Raw genomic sequence first — 16,556 nt, 5'->3', positions numbered from 1 at the left:
CAGATACAAAAAGCACACACATGCAGTTCTTTTAGACCCGCTTATAGAAGAAAGAAGGGCAGGCGGATAGATAGTAGACGTGGAGCGAAAGGGCAGCCTGTAGTTCATCAACAATGAAAGCCCAACGTCTTACATTGTTAATAAATTTTGGTTACATGCACATGAACTCACAATATGTCAGACATATGCTTAAATGTTCAAGCATGCAACGCCAGATCTTAGCAGAAGAAAATAAAAGTAGGCTGCTGGAATTTCTTGTTTCGGTTTTACATTACGCTCTCAATGGAAAAAATAAACAAACATATGTTGAGAGAATAAAATCTAAATCAAGACAAAGGGGCGGTAACGGAGGAAGCGAAGGTGAATTTAAGGTTTTGTAACTGAACGACCAAGTAAGCGATCCCCCATTAGCAAAGCAGCGTCTACCTGCAGTTACACTCTCGGCCACATGGGGGTGTAGTTAAGTACCTCACAGTTTTCTTAGTCCTGAATCAGCTGATGAGTTGAAAATGTAGGTTAGGTGGGCTGTGTAGAGGTGCATGAGGCTACCTGTGTGTGTGTGTGTGTGTGTGTGTGTGTGTGTGTACACATGTGTGTGCTGGTCTGGAGTCCTGCATAAGTGTGTGTGAAGTCAGGTAAACCTCTCTCTGGGCCTGAACCCGGGCAGCCTCCTCCTGAGCCCACAGGGACTCCCTATGTGCAGAGGTGTTCATGCTCTCCCTCAGTGCCCTCTCCAGCTCCATGATCCGCTCCGCCGTCTCCCGCATGGCATCCTGGGAAGCTGAGAGAGGCAGCTGGGGAGGGGTGAGAGGAGTTAAGAGGAGGAGGTTTGGAAGCAAAACAACAAAATCCAGGAGAAAAAAAAATATTTCGTTGAGAATAGTTTGTTCAAAAAAAGAAGAAAAAAATCAAATAGTAATGGTATGTGTCTGCAAAATAAAATTTGAAAAAATAGGTGTAACTGTTGATCCATTTGCATCAATTAAAAATAGAAACAGAGGAAAGACTTTAGACAGACAAACTCTGTGTTGAGAGAAGAAACAGACACAGCCAAGACAGAGCCAGATCACCCAGAGTGATAAGTGATGGGGACAGAGTTTGCAAGCGCTACAACATTTGCTGTCATCCATGTGAGTGTGCAAATATGTGGGTGCGGGTGTGCAGAGAAGTCTGTGCGCGTCTACATGCACGGTTTGTGTGTGGCCTCTCTGACACCTACGGCGAGTGGGAGAAAATGATCCCTCTCCGCACCAGTTGATGGAACTGAGAAAGAAAACACTAGACAGAAATAATAAACCCCCTGATTCTCTCTCAGTTTTTTTTTCCCTCTCCGACTCTTCGGATTCAGACAGCGTTGACTCGCTTTCAAGTTCACACGTTCACACTTTCCTGGGAGCATTGTAGCAGCCGTGCAGTCGAGTGGAGAAGGAAAGAGAGTCTGATTGTTGCAAAGCAGCTCAGATCAGAATCTGAAGCAAACTCTGCATTAGAAAAAACAAAACAAAACAAAAAAAACAACTCTATGTCAGATGTTGTGGATAATAGAATTAAAGTCACATTTTGTTATGCCTTCGGGTATCATGTAAGCACTGTTTTAGCAACAGTTTGTCTGCAACCGAGGCAGCGTTCCACGATAGAAAGACAAGCTATCAACCATAAAATACAGTATGCCAGAAAGCAGAGCACTGTAAAATGTGCACTTCAAGCGTGAGATTGGATTCCTCATTCCTTGTAGACCCTTCAAGCGAATGGATTTGACAAAGTACGGACTACAAGTGACAAGAAGTTATGTCAGAAGCACATTGTGAAAACAAGAGAGCAAGGATGTGCGGGCCCCTCTGTAGAGCTAACAGTTAAAATTGTGATGAATAACGATGAATGACGGAACGCTCTTAAACTGACATTTCATCACAGGAATGGCTGGTTCATATTTGTCATTCAGTGACTTCAAATGGTTGGAAATCATCAGGCAAGCCTATACAGTGTCGGAAAAAACAAACAAACAAACAAATATATATATATATATATATACATATATACATATATACACACACACACACACACATATATATATACATATATATGTGGACCAATTCTACCAGCAAGTTCTAACAGAAAAAGTCAACTGACCATGAGCTGAATGTTAAGAAATTGTGTCATGTAGCATGCCAATGACAAGTTGTACTGCAAACTAATAGTTAAACATGAACACAATTAATGTTCTGGAAAGGCCATGTGAGAATCTAATCCAATAGAAATCCTCCAAATGTCTGTGGGTGACGGATCAGCAGTTACTGGAAATGTTTAGTTGCTACAATTGATGCACAGCAGCTACCGAAAATAAGGCTTCACGACATTTGCATTTCACAGATATGAATACATTGTCTTAAATAAATAAATTCCCCAAAATTTTTATTTATTTATTTGTTTAATTGGCCAGTCTTTGTCTACCTTCAGGCCTTGTATGATAATCTAAAATTTTGAACGATGCAAAAACTTTTATATTGCAAAAAAGGAATTTCAAGAAAGGAGAAAATACTACTACTACTACAAGAACTTTGTGCTTATTTTTGTCAAACAAATAACACTTAACCTATCTGCAGATTTTTTTTTCTTAATGCAAGATGATTCGATTGAATATATGAATATTTTGCTTCTTTGTAGTCATGCTGTTTTTACAGCATAAGCTGCACTGTAACTGCACGGTGGTTATGCATTCGCACATATCTACTTAATCACCTCCGCTGCTTGTTGGAAGGCACTCAACACCAACAGTAAACAGCAGATTATAACTGAGGAATCCAATGTGATGGGATCCGCAAGTGGCTTTATGATACACTGCCAGGAACACGGCAGCTGCATGTGAAGGGCTCATGAACAGGTAAACATCAATGAAGGGAACATGAGGTATTATCAGTTAAAAGGGGGGCGATGTATCAGAGTAATTATACAGGCTAAAGCTGCAGGAATGGGATTATCGTCGGCTGTGATGAAAATATTGCCAGGCGAGGCCAATCACAAGCGGATACTTGTGGCTCGTCACGTCAGCACGACACAGCTGGAGGTGAGCGACAAACACCCAGACTGACACCCCACCTCCACCCCCACAACACACACACAGGCAGGCTGTGTGTGTCAGCAGTCCAAAGCCATAATTGGATGTGACAGACAGGCAGTAATTCGATGCACCAGAATCAACAAGTACTGGTCTGACCCCACCCGACAGACAGAAACCCGCACATGCACGCACACACACACACACTCGCACACATGCATCCCACTGAGATGGGACTGCCACCGCTGGACCCCCGAATGTAACCGAACCAGAAAACTGTGTCCGCCTGTGTGTGCGCACACGTACAGTATATGTGCCTGTGCATATATGAGTGCGATTTGAGTTTTATTAGTAACAAAAGATTATTGTTGGCTTTCAGGGATACAAAGAATGGGAAAATGCACAAGAGAGACACAGCACAGACAGCGGTGGAAAGATAATTGCCTTTGCAGCACCAATCATCACCCAGTGCCCCTGGGATGGATCATTACGGCTCTGGCACTTTCTGGTTTGATGGAGGGATTACAACCACTTAAATAAACGAGCAGAGAGTGAAAGAATGCACATTTTCAGCATCTATGATCCTCCGCTTTACACACACACACACACGTCTGTCTTTGTCTCAGTCAACTGTTTTGTGTGCAGCAACAACCTATAAGCTCCACGTTTCATAATTTCAAAATATGATAAGCATGTGTGCAGGGCCATACGTTTCATATACAGTTTCGCTTTGGCAGCAATCTCGGAGCGAAGGAAAAGGTGCTACCAGAGTTTCTTTAATTCCCGTTCTAAAGAGAGCGGAGTGGTGAGGATTCCCGATGCCTCTCCGTTACAGATAAAAGAGAAATTAAAAAGCCTATGTGCATGCTTGAAGTGAATACTTCCGATGTGTGTTTTCTCTGTGTTTGTGAAGTGCAGCATGGTGCGATGGAGACAATGGAGCGAAGAGATGGTATCACTCCGTCCCACATAAACTGTCCTGGAATGATGAAGAGAATTTGTTTGTGTGTGTTTACCCTCGGAGCGTGCTGTGTTCCTGATGGGCTCAGAGATAAAGGGAGAGGGAGAGAGGGCAGAAGAAAGGAGGCAGAGGCCACGACACGGTCTGGTTCTCTGCTGAGCAGACACAATATTACAGAGGGCTCAATATCAGTAGACAGTGGGCTGGTTATACAGTATGAGAACTTACTTTAAAACCTTGCTGCTATTATAATGTATTATCATACAGTCACTGTATATAATAACGTTCTTAATATGAGATGGACTGCCGTTTTATCCATGTTAGACTTTTCTTTTGAAAATATACAGAATTTACAGAAAAATGCACATGAAATTGTGGAATCATTGCAATCATCATAGCAAATATTTAATCTCATTGTTTGTTTAATTGCGCTGTAGCTACCGAGCTTAGATGAACCAACATCGTATCAACAAGTCTACAAGAAACTCTACACGCATATTATGTCCTGCATCATATCCATAAACGCATTTCATTTAGATACAAACAGAAGTGAAGTTTTCCCTTTTCACTCCACTACAGTTTTCTGTCTATTTTAGTTTCTGGCTTCTTATCTGAAGAGAGAAGTAAAACATACACTGGAAAAAGAACCACAGAGGAGGAGTTCCTGAATAAAATTGACACAAATGAGTTTAAAGAAAGTTTTCGCATTATATACTATTTGTGAACAAAAAAAAAGAGCGTTTGTGGGTTGGCGCTGAGTCCCAACAGTGCTTTGGACTACATGCTAATGGGAACATGTTCAACACAGACGTGGTGTTTACGTTCTACATTAGTAGTACGGCCCAGGCAAATGTTTGGGCCTGGGCAATGTACAAAAGGAAAAGTCAGGGAATGACCAGGGAATTACCAACACGACTTGAATTAGTCCCTGGGGACACAAATGTGTTAATGGCAATTATTTCAGATTTTCCAATTCAAACCGCTGAAAGTCAACCTTATCTTTATACGGGAGGAAAAGTACTGGGATCATTAAAGTAAAGATTTATACATCACACATAGCTGTATCAAATTTCTTCAGTCTAATAAATAGTTGTTTTTTTTTAAATATTTCATCTGATTGTTGACATGGCTATGGAGGCGTGCTGCTAGTGCGGCCAAAAAGCATCAAATATTTTAAGTGTGGCGTTCCAGAATGGGTCAGTGTTACAAAACAAGCGTGGATGAGTGAAAGTATGTGCGAGAGTTTATAAGATGTCAACACAGAGTAAACTCTCCAAAGTTGTGGATAGCCTGGAATTGAAACTAAGTTTTCTGGTAGTGCGAGCCTTTTTGTAACCTCAGCCACTCTCAGGTGCAGGCAGCTGCTCTGATGACCAACTACGGCTCCTGCCAGAGGAAACAAGACCGAGCAGCACAGGAAACCAGGAGGGTGGGCCATCACAGTTCAATGACAATAAACGGGAACTTGAGATTGATTACCTGCATCTGCTCAAACAGCAGTATTTCCTTTGGTCAATATTTTACACTATGCTGAATACATACTGTAACTACAAAAACAACTACACCGTACGACTCGCTTTGTAGACGCACTCTATCTCCCTGACAATGCTCTCTGGCTTGACCCCGTAACTGGCAGCCGCTCCACGTCTATTTCCAGTTTGTGATTCTCAGACACCGTTTGGATGCAGAAATAGGACTTTGGATGCTGCCTGCCAGGACACACAGAAATAGCGAAATAGCTCTACCAAAAACAGACGGAGAGAGAGAGACTCCTGCTCTGTTTGGCAGAGAGGTACAGAGAGGGGTACTCTACTTCATCGGCCCCGTGGGGATAACCTGGCATGGCTGCGCTCTGAATATTAACACCTCAGCACAGCTCTCTGGGCTCGGATACACATGGACGCAGACACGCACGAGCGTCAGGCTCTCAGCTGACATGTTGGCGTGCAGGCTGGTATACAACTACGCAAACATGCCTCACTTGAATTGCTTTGTCACTATTCCATGAACTAATGTTCCGGTGCTCCCTGTTCTTGTGTGGAGCGGATTTCTGCTCCTTCCTAGGACCGACTCCGAGTCAGGCAATGTAGGACTGGAAAAGGGGTCTCTCTGCTATGAAGTGTGGGATTATACAAAGAAGGAGTGTAGCAATATGTACAGATGGAGGAACGCGAGAAGTAAATATATCTGGAAAGCTGGTTGGAAAAGAGGTGAGGGAAAAAAAAGTTGAGAGGGCAGGTGAAATGAGTATGAGCTGAACTGAACTGTCTGCATTAAAAATGTCATGAAGAGCTTATTTAAACTTCAAGAAATCTAAGTGTAGGCACGCACACACGCACACACGCACACATGTACAGTATGTATATTCAAACCTGCGATAAAGAGTGCGGGTGCCCATCAGTCAGGGCGTCTTTTCTCATTTCTACCGGCATCGTCTGCTTCTGGATGTTCGGAGATTTCATTTGCCTTCAAAGAGAGAGAAAAAAAAATAGATGACAACGGATAAAGGAAGGATAGGAGAAGACAATGTCAGCAATGATCAAAATCATGGAGTACATTCAAGTGTTTTTCACAGAATACGGTGTACAGTCATGAGAAAATGTAATAAATGGTTAGTCTTTTTGACACATTTGGACAAGCAAATATTTGATCCTATTAAAAAAGGCAACATTCTCAAAGAAATGACGCATCAAACTGTGAAATGTTTGGTCTGAAATTCTCTAAGCTATTAAAGTGTGCGGTATCATCACGCCAAGATCTAAAGCACTCCCTAAAACCTGGAGAGAAAGGCTGGGAATGCCGAGTCTGTTAAGGGATTTAAAAATATCTCAAAATAAATTGTAATCAATCTTTCCATCGACAAGAGTGCTGGATTTTAAACAGCTTTCAGATTTATCCACGACTCGCTGCCCAAGTAAATTCAGAGTGAAGAAATCTCCAAGGAGCCCAAAATATGATTACAGGATCTGCAGGTAAATCTCGCTCAAAGTGTTGGTGTCAAAGTCCATGAAGTCTACAATCAAAGAGAGATTGCACAGATTTAAGAGGTGTGCCAGGAAAAATCATTTGCCTTCCAATAAGCCCTTTAAAGCCAAACTACAGTTTTCCAGTGAACGTAAAGGCGGGGGGCCACCACTTACGGAGTAATGGGCTCCGGACGGATGAATCAAAGACAAAGTTGTTTAGCCACACCAACAGTAGCCAGGATTGGCACCAAGATCAAAGACAAACAGCTTTTTTCAGGAGAAGAACCTCACATTAGCTGTGGAACATGGTGGGAATATCATGGTTTGGAATTGCTTTGCTGCTTCTGTGACTGCTTGCAGGTTTGAATTCACCTAGGAATTCTGCATCACATTAAAGAGTGTTTGATGGTGATGTGAGAATACCCACTCAAAAGGTGGAGTTGAACCAGAAGTGGAGCTTCTGAAACAACAGGGCCTTAGGAGCGCTGTGGGGGTTGTTTGTTATTCCTGCTAATGGGTTCAAGGTAGGGTTTGGGCGGTATACCAGTTTATGCTGAATACTGGTAATTTTTTTCGTTATGATATGAATTTCAAATATACCGGCATACCGGTGTATTTCACAGCACAGCGTTCAGAACGTTTCGCCATGAGAAATTTTCAGTGTAGCGCTTCCAAACACGCACGGTGCGACTGCGTCACTGCCAGGCATGGTGAAGATGGAAAGGTCAGAAAAGTGAAGCCGCAGAGAGAGATGCCCCCAATTTCTGGGGACATTCCCGATTCAGGATGATCTGTCCCCCGGCTATAGCTGTCCCCAATTTGAGCATTTTATGAATGAGAAAAAATAAAAATAAAATGTTGCGCACAGACTACAATTTTTACGGTAGCTGGTCGCGCTGCAATTGACATTACAGACATAGCAATTAAATATGAATAAATGTGTCAAAATAAATGAAACCGTTCATTTTGATAACATTGAAGTATTTTTTTTATTTACTTTTTTTTTTTTTTTTTATCTCCGAGCTGTCTCAAAAATACCATGCTATACATTTTTGGTCATACTGCCCACTCCTGGTTCAAGGCTAGCTTGTGAGCGAATGTGTGCTACTTTAAAAAAGTTGAGTATGTTGCCTTTATCTGTGGGCACCATAGAGAGAAAGAACCAAATGAATGCTTCCAACAAAAATATCAACAACATCGAGTTAAAACAAGGCCTGTATTCCGCAGTTAAACGGTAGATCTACTGTGTGTACCGTGAAGCAGGTGAAGACAAAGCCTGCATGTGTGTGTCTAGTCTTACTAACGTGGCAGACAGGGACAAGACGAGACTTGACTGATGGAGGTGAGACACTGCTGTGTAAATCTTTCAACAACAAAACACACAAACATATGCCGGCGGGAGACGCAAGCACACGCATGCACCCAAACGGCCAAAAATTGGATGCGCGCAACTTTGAAGATAGGAGTGCACACACACACACACACACACACACACACACACACACATACACGACAGCGCATGTTTTTCAAAAATAAATTGGCTTAAGTGTATAAACATCGACAGAAACATGGCTAATAAATCAGCTGTCAGCGTTGCACGTCGCTGATTACAGAGCGGAACTGTGTGTTAACCAGCCAGGATGACTGTGTATTTACTTCCACGCTCCAAGACGCGCCCCTTGTCATTTACCGAACATCGCGGACAGATCTATCCGCACACATATATTTATGTGCAAAAATACAGATAAACACAATCAAAACACACATCTCGGAGCTCCCAGCCAGACCTGCACGCACACACACATACGCGCACAAAAAAAAAAAAAAAAAGAGAAGCTGACAGTGACAAATTAGTGCTTAAGAGAAACCCTCCAACACTGTAAACAAACTGCGACCAAGCAGCTGCTAAAATGCACCACATTATTATTCCATATCCACGCTAGTGTGTTTACTCTGGGCAAAACCTACAAGCTGCCCCCACGTGTGGGCAAATATTTGCTGTCACAGCCTTTAGAATGGCCTGTGTGTGTGCACTTTTTTTCACGAGCGAGGCCGGTGCGCGACTACTGCGGAGCACATCAAACAGGATGATGCATTTTTATAGCGTCCCACCTTGCCACCCGCACAACGGCACCTCTCGAAACTTTGAGGAATTCTTTGTTATAATAAGAGAAGACAGAGCAGAAGGGGAGTAGCCAACATTTCTATCAATATTTATATCTGTTATTACTCCCCCTTCGGAGAAAACCACACATGCGGTTTAACAGTCTTCCATTTCACGTCACTGTCTTGTAGCTTTATTTCTTTTTACAATCACCCTTTTGTTGATTTTACGAGTTTTTATCTTTTTTATGAGTGGGGTTTGAAAAGCGGGGCATAAATAAGGTTTATCATTCAGCTCCGCTAAGATTTAAGTAGGCCTATCTCATGCACACACATACTTTGTGCGGAGACGAGGAGGAGGAGGAGGAGGAGGAGGAGGAGGAGGAGAGGAAGAACCTGTTTATACTGATCTTTGATGTCTGTGTGTGTTTTTAGAAGCTCAGAGGCATGTCCGTGGAGAACAACGTTGCCATGAGGGGCATATCAGCTATCAGACACAGCCGCTACTGGCACAGGTGTATAAACCGACGGACACGCTGGTCCCGTTTGTTAGCTGATACACCCCCATCAACCCATCAGTGCAAAATGAACCAAGTGTTTAGACCAGCGCGAAGGCAAATGAGGGCACGGAGCATTTGAATCAGGAGCAGACGCGGCTGGGCTGCCTTTGAATGGAAAATATGAGAGAGAAACTGTGATTTGTTGATTGCTGTAATAAGTAAATTCTTATGGGGGGGATATAGTATTTATTTATTTTTATTTCAGTGACATTTCTTAGAAAGACAAAGTGAGAGAGGGAGGGAGAACGGTGTACATGAGTCCAGCCCTTTCTTAAGTCGAGCATGATAAGTAATTTTTCCTTTTGCTTCTTCCACCTGGACCCCTCCACACATCCGCCTTCCAACACAAGCAGCTCCACTTTATTTCTGGCTGTCACAGGAAAGCATAGATTCCCCCCCCCCCCCTTGTGTATCTCTTTATACGCATTTTTTATGATTTGTTCTCTATCTCTGAGTGTTTTTTTCCGTTTTCGCTCAGATAATTTTTCCTCATTTCTCCTAATGTCTGCCTCTTCTTTATTTTCTTAGATAGTACCCCGTTGGGGAAAAATAACATAAATGAACGGCACCCTAACCTCCCTTGAGGACTGCAGCTTGCGTGCTTTTGAGCAAGGCGTTAAGAGCTGAACGGCTTCGGCGGCGGCAGGATGCTGCGGTCACTCTGAGTCACTGCCAAATCTGAGTGTGGGGAATATTAAGTAGGGTGTAGCTGGAAAGGAGCATGCATTCTTGGTTGACTTTTCCCAGGTAAATAAAGGTTAAAAGAAGTAATAACGTTTTAAGGAAAAAAAAAAAAATCCAGATTTGTATCCCCCCCTTCATAACTCTTAATTCTTATTCTGCCTCTTCCTCAACTCTTTTAATAAACAGCAGAGTGGAACAAAATCCTCTGTTTGTTTTCAAGCAGACGGAGATGCACTCTCGCAGTTCCTACTCAGGGTTGCACAATATATTGAATAAGATACGATCTGAAGCAAAAATATATTTAGTTTCTCTCCAGAGCAGGAAGAGTGCAGAGAGAAAGGGAAGGAGAGAAAGGAGAGAAAGCAAGAAAGTGGAGTTGGGTCAATACTGGGCGTCTGAAGTTTTATCTGAGGAGCTTGTCTTGAAGCAGCGCTGAGTGATTAAGAAAAAAAAGTATTTTTATTACTGATGGATGCTTTATGATGCTTAGACGTGTCTTATCGCTGTGCAAATACCATTTCAGTGTTGCCTTTCTGTTTTGTCTGTGTGTGCGTGTGTGTGTGCATATGTGTGCGTGTGTGTGTGCATATGTGCATGCGTGTGTGTGTGTGCGCGTGCGTGTGGAGAGGCGGACAGCGGGTCTGCTTGCGTGTCCACATGTTTAAACCAGAAAGTAATACGTTTCATATGCATGTCACATATTTTTGATGATTTCTGTATTTGTGTTATGACAGAGCTCTTCTCGGTTGCAGGTGCAACTCATTTATATTCCCACAGAGAAATGGGAAGTGACGGATCATTTTTTTTAACAAATAATCAAATTCGCTATGGACACCTGCAGGTATAAAAAAAAAAAAAAAGTTTACAAACATTTTCATGTAAAAAAAATATTATATACGCAGGCCCTGGAGGTTATGTGTGTTTTGGCCATGTGTGCATACAAGGGTGTGTGTGTTTGGTATGCGCTCAACATCTGGAGTTTGATTATGGACGTAGGGATGAGGCCAACAATTATACATGTGTGTGCGCAAATACTTTTTTGTCGGTGTATGAATATTTGTTAATGAAGAACTATTGATTCCTTCCAATCGAGAGATACAAGATTTCTTACCGACATGTACGCCTTTCAGTCTCACCTCGGACTCACAAACATACTGTACATACATGATGCACACACACACACACACACACACACACACACACACACACACACACACACACACACACAAACACACACACACACACGCCTCCCTTTTCCTGAAACCCTCCCTTGCATACCAGAGTGCTTACCTCGTGTCAGTAGCTGTGCTATGGTGAGACTGGGGAGGCTGATTTATTTGTCAAAGCCGAGCCCCCACATCACACTATGGGGGCTAAACTTTAAAAGTATGGGATCGTAAAAGCATTAGGAAGAAAACTTTACAAAATAATTCCACTAGTTAATAATATATGCCCAAGAGAGGTGGAGTGGAGGAAAAAGAAACAAGGCTTTATATTCACTGAACATATGTAGGGAAAAAAAAAAAAAGAAAAAAAAAGCGTCGTTTCGCATGCGTCGTTCGTCACAATCTGCCGCTCGAATTTCCGTCGTGGCTTAACCCTGATGTTTAATTAAAACCTGACATGTTTCAATGAACTGACGTTGCACTTAATTGACCTCCTATTATGTCAGGAAGGACAACTTTTTCCATTTTATTCCATCATCTATACACAAACATGTCCGAGACATCCGTAGCCATGGCTTTCAGAGCTCTATTTAACAAATACAACTATTAATATTAGTGTTAACAGCTGATAGAGAGACTTTCCACGTAGTCTGTTTAGTGTAAGTGATTACTTACTGTACACTAATGACAGTAAATAAAACACCAGCCATAAACTTACAGTAGATCACTGGGATATATCTAATCTGTGAAATAGCTGCGAGTCTCCCCCTGCGCTGGAAAGTATTTATTGCAATGACCTGCTACATCCATCTTTAACGCTCTCTCTGCAGCGTCGCCAACTGGATAAGAAAGTGTCTATTTCCTCATCTGTTCTTTGCTCCCTACATTCAGATAGTGGTTAAAAGGCCATCTGACTGAGTTCCAACAGAAACACCCCGATTAAAAAGACATTCATCCTCTGCCCAGACATGCTACATCTCGCATGCTCTGACACAGAAGTCCAATCAGTGCGCAGACGCTCGTCCGCCCAGGCTTTTTGCCTAACACATGTGCATATGCACGTAAAAGTTCTACTTTTCGTCCTATTTTGCCAATTAAAAACTCAAATAATCACTAACCAGCCACGAAATGTGTGTCCATGGACTACGAACACAACTAACATTCAATCCTTTTTAAGCTTTCATAAGCTGCGGTCGGCTTGCATGTGACCTCTGATCCGTGCATGCTGACCAGAGGGAGGGGTCGGGCTGATAACAGTGACAAATTGACACTAACGGCCCCAATAAGACGGACGAGCATTAGAAGAAAAGAAACCGTTCCAACAACCCCAAACACTCCTGGCCTAGAAACGGCTGCAGAAACACAGTCAGAAACTGACGTAAATGCATACCGTCAACACAAGTGTGTGCCGCCGGTGCATGCGAACAACAGACACATGTGGCACGGAGGTAGAGGCATGACGCACGCACACATACATGGGAACACAGCAGACTGTGTGAACAAACTCTGCAGGAGCTACTGTATTCCTAATATGCTCACTTGTTCCCACAGAGTTTGAGTCAGTACGTGGTTTCCATGCCAGAGTGGAGAGTCTGTAAAATGGGTAATGAATGAGGCAGGAAACTGTGTTGGATCCAGCACATGCAGCCCATCCAAATTGATTCCTAACCATTCAGAACCATAGCTGGTGTTAACACACCTGACAGGGCCAATGTGCATTAAAAAATGGTTGGTTTCATATTATTCACACCCGTGCTTCTTCTTTGTAGTTGGCGAGCCACCAACGTGTGCTGATCCGCCATTAATCCACATATGCAGACACATACCTAACTACAAGTGTTTCAAGTAGCTACAGATACCGGTGCATACTCTTTAAAGGAACAAATAGAAAAACAAACGTCTGTCTATGCCTCTTTTTCATGCACACAAATACTCACATACAGTACCTCTGTCTTGGCACTAAACAACCACTCATTTGGGTACATATACACACCATGCCAATCCATAAATCAGATGATAATTGAGTAGCACAGTGCCAGTAATAAACAGAGTAGTATAAACACCCAGTGTCTGGGCTGGATACACCACCTCCCACTGGCATGCCGCTGGCTGGCTGCCTGGCAAGCTCAAAAACACACACTCATCCACACACAAACAGATTCAATGAATGCACTTACAGTAATACACAAACAAAACATCTGATCTGTTGAGTGCGCAGACACGTATGTAAAACAACTTGTGAATGATCTGAAATGGGGAGAAAAAAACACGCACACGACAGAACTGCTGATAGCGGTGAAACGTGGGGAAAGCTTTGCAGAAATCAACACATGAGAGAAACTATACGCCTCCGGAGACATAAATCAGGAACCATATAAAGTTTCTCGTTGTGTTTGCTTTAAATGGATTGTGCATTTACCGTCCCAATGGGATAGTCAAATGTGAGCTTCTTGAGAATCAGATTCGAGCCAAATCCCCCAGTGTCCAACTGTATCTGAGAAAGTTTCAAATCAATCCAACAGTCATGGTGTGATATGAAATGGGACGGTTATGAACGGTGTTGGTGGTATTATGATGGTATGGTTAACAGGCATACAGGCAGGATATATATATTTTACTTACCCAGGTCTGCAGACGTCGATAGACATGAACAAATAATAAGACATTAAGCCAAATGATTAAAATGGCACATCTACTGAAAATGGGTCACATTTATTTCTGTGGTTACATCAGGCAAAAGGCATGACAACGTGGAAGTGGTTTCAAGTGCTGGGAGGACACAATCTAGACAGTTTATATCTCATGGATTACCCATTTATAAATAAAGCACTTAGGAATGAATTGAGAATCTTACAAAGATCCGGTCACTTGGAAGGACGCTGCTCTCTGAGGACACCCAGATGGTGTCTTGCGGTGGAAATGCATGTCACCAAACGTTTCACCCTCACCTCTCCAGATCCGTGATTCTCTTCTCCTTGCACGATTTGTCCATCTCAGCATCCCTCAGAGCTCCCATCAGTCGCTCCACCTCAGCTTGGGACTTCCCAGATTCCTCTCTGTAGCGGGCCACTTCCTGCTCGAGAAGCCTGAGACGGTCTGTGATGTCTGGACACATCCTGACTGCTTCTTCCATGTTTTGGGTCTTCTGTAGTGTGTGCTGTGGAGGGGCGTGAGGCGACCGCATATTGCACATATTAGTACTCATGCAGTATCAAAGCATGTGCAAAATTCTGTAAAGTGGCCAGATTTGGATTTGTCATAGTCAGTTATTGTAGAATGGATATTTTTAAGACCATTGCAGCAGATTGATTTCATGGCATTTGAACAAAACCAGATTTCAAGCTACAGTGCAGGACTATATAAATGAACACATATAGCCGATGTAAGTATCTAGCAACAGGTATATATGTCTGTACTTCCCAGTATAGTGGATATCTAAAATATGGTGTTTGTGGAAACATTCTCTCTCTGCCCAGTAATGCCTAGTTCGCTGAAGAGGAGAACCTCTGCAGCAACTAGGAGTATGGGGGGCAGGCAGGTAACTACTATGGTTCCATGCAAAGAAAAAGAAAATGTCTTATGCTCCTGGAAGATCAGCAGCAGCGTGGGGACAAGATATCGTGGAATTTAGCAATGATAGGTGGAAAACCTTTGTCTATACAAAGTGGGAGGGTGCCAGATTGAACTTATTTGATATGACTTTGATTTTGATCTTGGAGCAATTCGTGAACCTTGATGGAGTAAAGAGATAGCTTAGGGAGCTAGCTTTTGGCATTCCACTAAGCCAGTTTATGAAAAGTCTGAGGTGGGAAATACTCAAGAGTGTGACCTAGGTAACCAGAACCCAAAATATCCAACGATCAACTGTCTGCTACAAATCCATGACCAGTTCTACCTATTAGTGGGCGGGGCATAACAGAGAAACAGTCGGCAACAGATTACCAATGGTGTGGCTTGCCTTTGCTGGGAAACACCGAATGAAGACAAGCGACTGTAGACATTAGGGTTAAATCCTGTGTCAACTTAATGTAATTACTCTTGCTCCCAGACGGGGAAACAAAAGCTCTGCACTGTAGCTTCGACTTAAAGTTAATTAGTTAATAATCACCATAATTATATAGTGGAACTGTTTGCACACTATGATAGAATTACAGCCAAATTATGTCAATATGTAGTATGTTGTGAACAAACAAGAGAAATTATATGTGAAAGAACCTACCGTTGGACTGACTGCAGGTAGCCCATCTACTTTGGTTTGCACCTAGAAGTTATTACAGAAGAAATATATATATTATAGATGTAAAAGAAGAACTTAGAACAAGCTTTGATCTCCAAATTTTGACACCTTGTTGCATGGGCATTCTTGAATACAAGAAGAACTTCCCGTGAGGTGACAGTTCATAACTTGGCTCTGCCATAAACCATCTGTACCCTCATTTGCCATCCCCCAACCCTCCTCCTCACCCCACCACCCAGTTCCTCCTCCGTCTGTTTTTGTGTGGTTTGCTTCTATCGCTTACTTCCCCGGGGCGTCCTTCATGTAGAGTTTGGAGTTCAGTCATTATCATTATAAAATTACTGACTCCCTCTGTTTGGCTGTGATTTTATGAGACCACCAAACATTTCTTTTTAAAATGTTTAAAAAAAAAAAAAAAAATGCAGTGACACTGATGGATCCATTCTCCTCTGAGAAAAATATCCCAGAGGAAGTTTGTAACCTAGAATTATCTACTTCTCCCCTTCTCCCCTTTTCTCTTGGGCTTTACCTCCTCTCTCTCGCTCTCTCTCTCTCTGCTGTGTTTGTGAAGATTGTTTAACTTGTTGAGACAGCTGAGGCCACTCGTTTAAACATCATCAAGTGAATGTGCACAAACACTTATATACACAGACGCAGTCATGTTTCAATCACTACACTAATTTCCTGGAGAGTTACCACAACCGTAACCATAACCTATCCTTACCCTAACTTTAAAGCATGTCTTCATATTAAATTTTAGCCCTCTAATTTATGCTGACATGCCTTTTGTCCCCAACACAAGGGGAGGTCCACACAGCACAAAC

General features: G+C 42.6%; 1 protein-coding gene across 1 annotated transcript in view; it reads right to left on the bottom strand.

Moving 5' to 3' along the window:
* The window catches only part of LOC124996733 (ERC protein 2-like), a 144,526-nt gene that overhangs the window by 68,899 nt on the left and 59,071 nt on the right, over positions 1 to 16,556 (bottom strand). The window contains exons 10-14 of the mRNA XM_047570018.1: positions 15,715 to 15,756; positions 14,444 to 14,652; positions 14,118 to 14,123; positions 6,389 to 6,482; positions 642 to 794 (exon numbers count right to left, since the gene is read on the bottom strand). Of these exons, the coding sequence (XP_047425974.1) occupies positions 642 to 794; positions 6,389 to 6,482; positions 14,118 to 14,123; positions 14,444 to 14,652; positions 15,715 to 15,756 (504 nt within the window). The remainder of the gene's footprint in view (positions 1 to 641; positions 795 to 6,388; positions 6,483 to 14,117; positions 14,124 to 14,443; positions 14,653 to 15,714; positions 15,757 to 16,556) is intronic.

The sequence above is a fragment of the Mugil cephalus genome, chromosome 1 (genome assembly GCF_022458985.1).
Source record: "Mugil cephalus isolate CIBA_MC_2020 chromosome 1, CIBA_Mcephalus_1.1, whole genome shotgun sequence".
In the NCBI taxonomy this organism is placed as follows: Eukaryota; Metazoa; Chordata; class Actinopteri; order Mugiliformes; family Mugilidae; genus Mugil; species Mugil cephalus.
The sequence above is the reverse complement of the archived record's forward strand: the minus strand, read 5'-3'. Positions and strand labels throughout refer to the sequence as shown.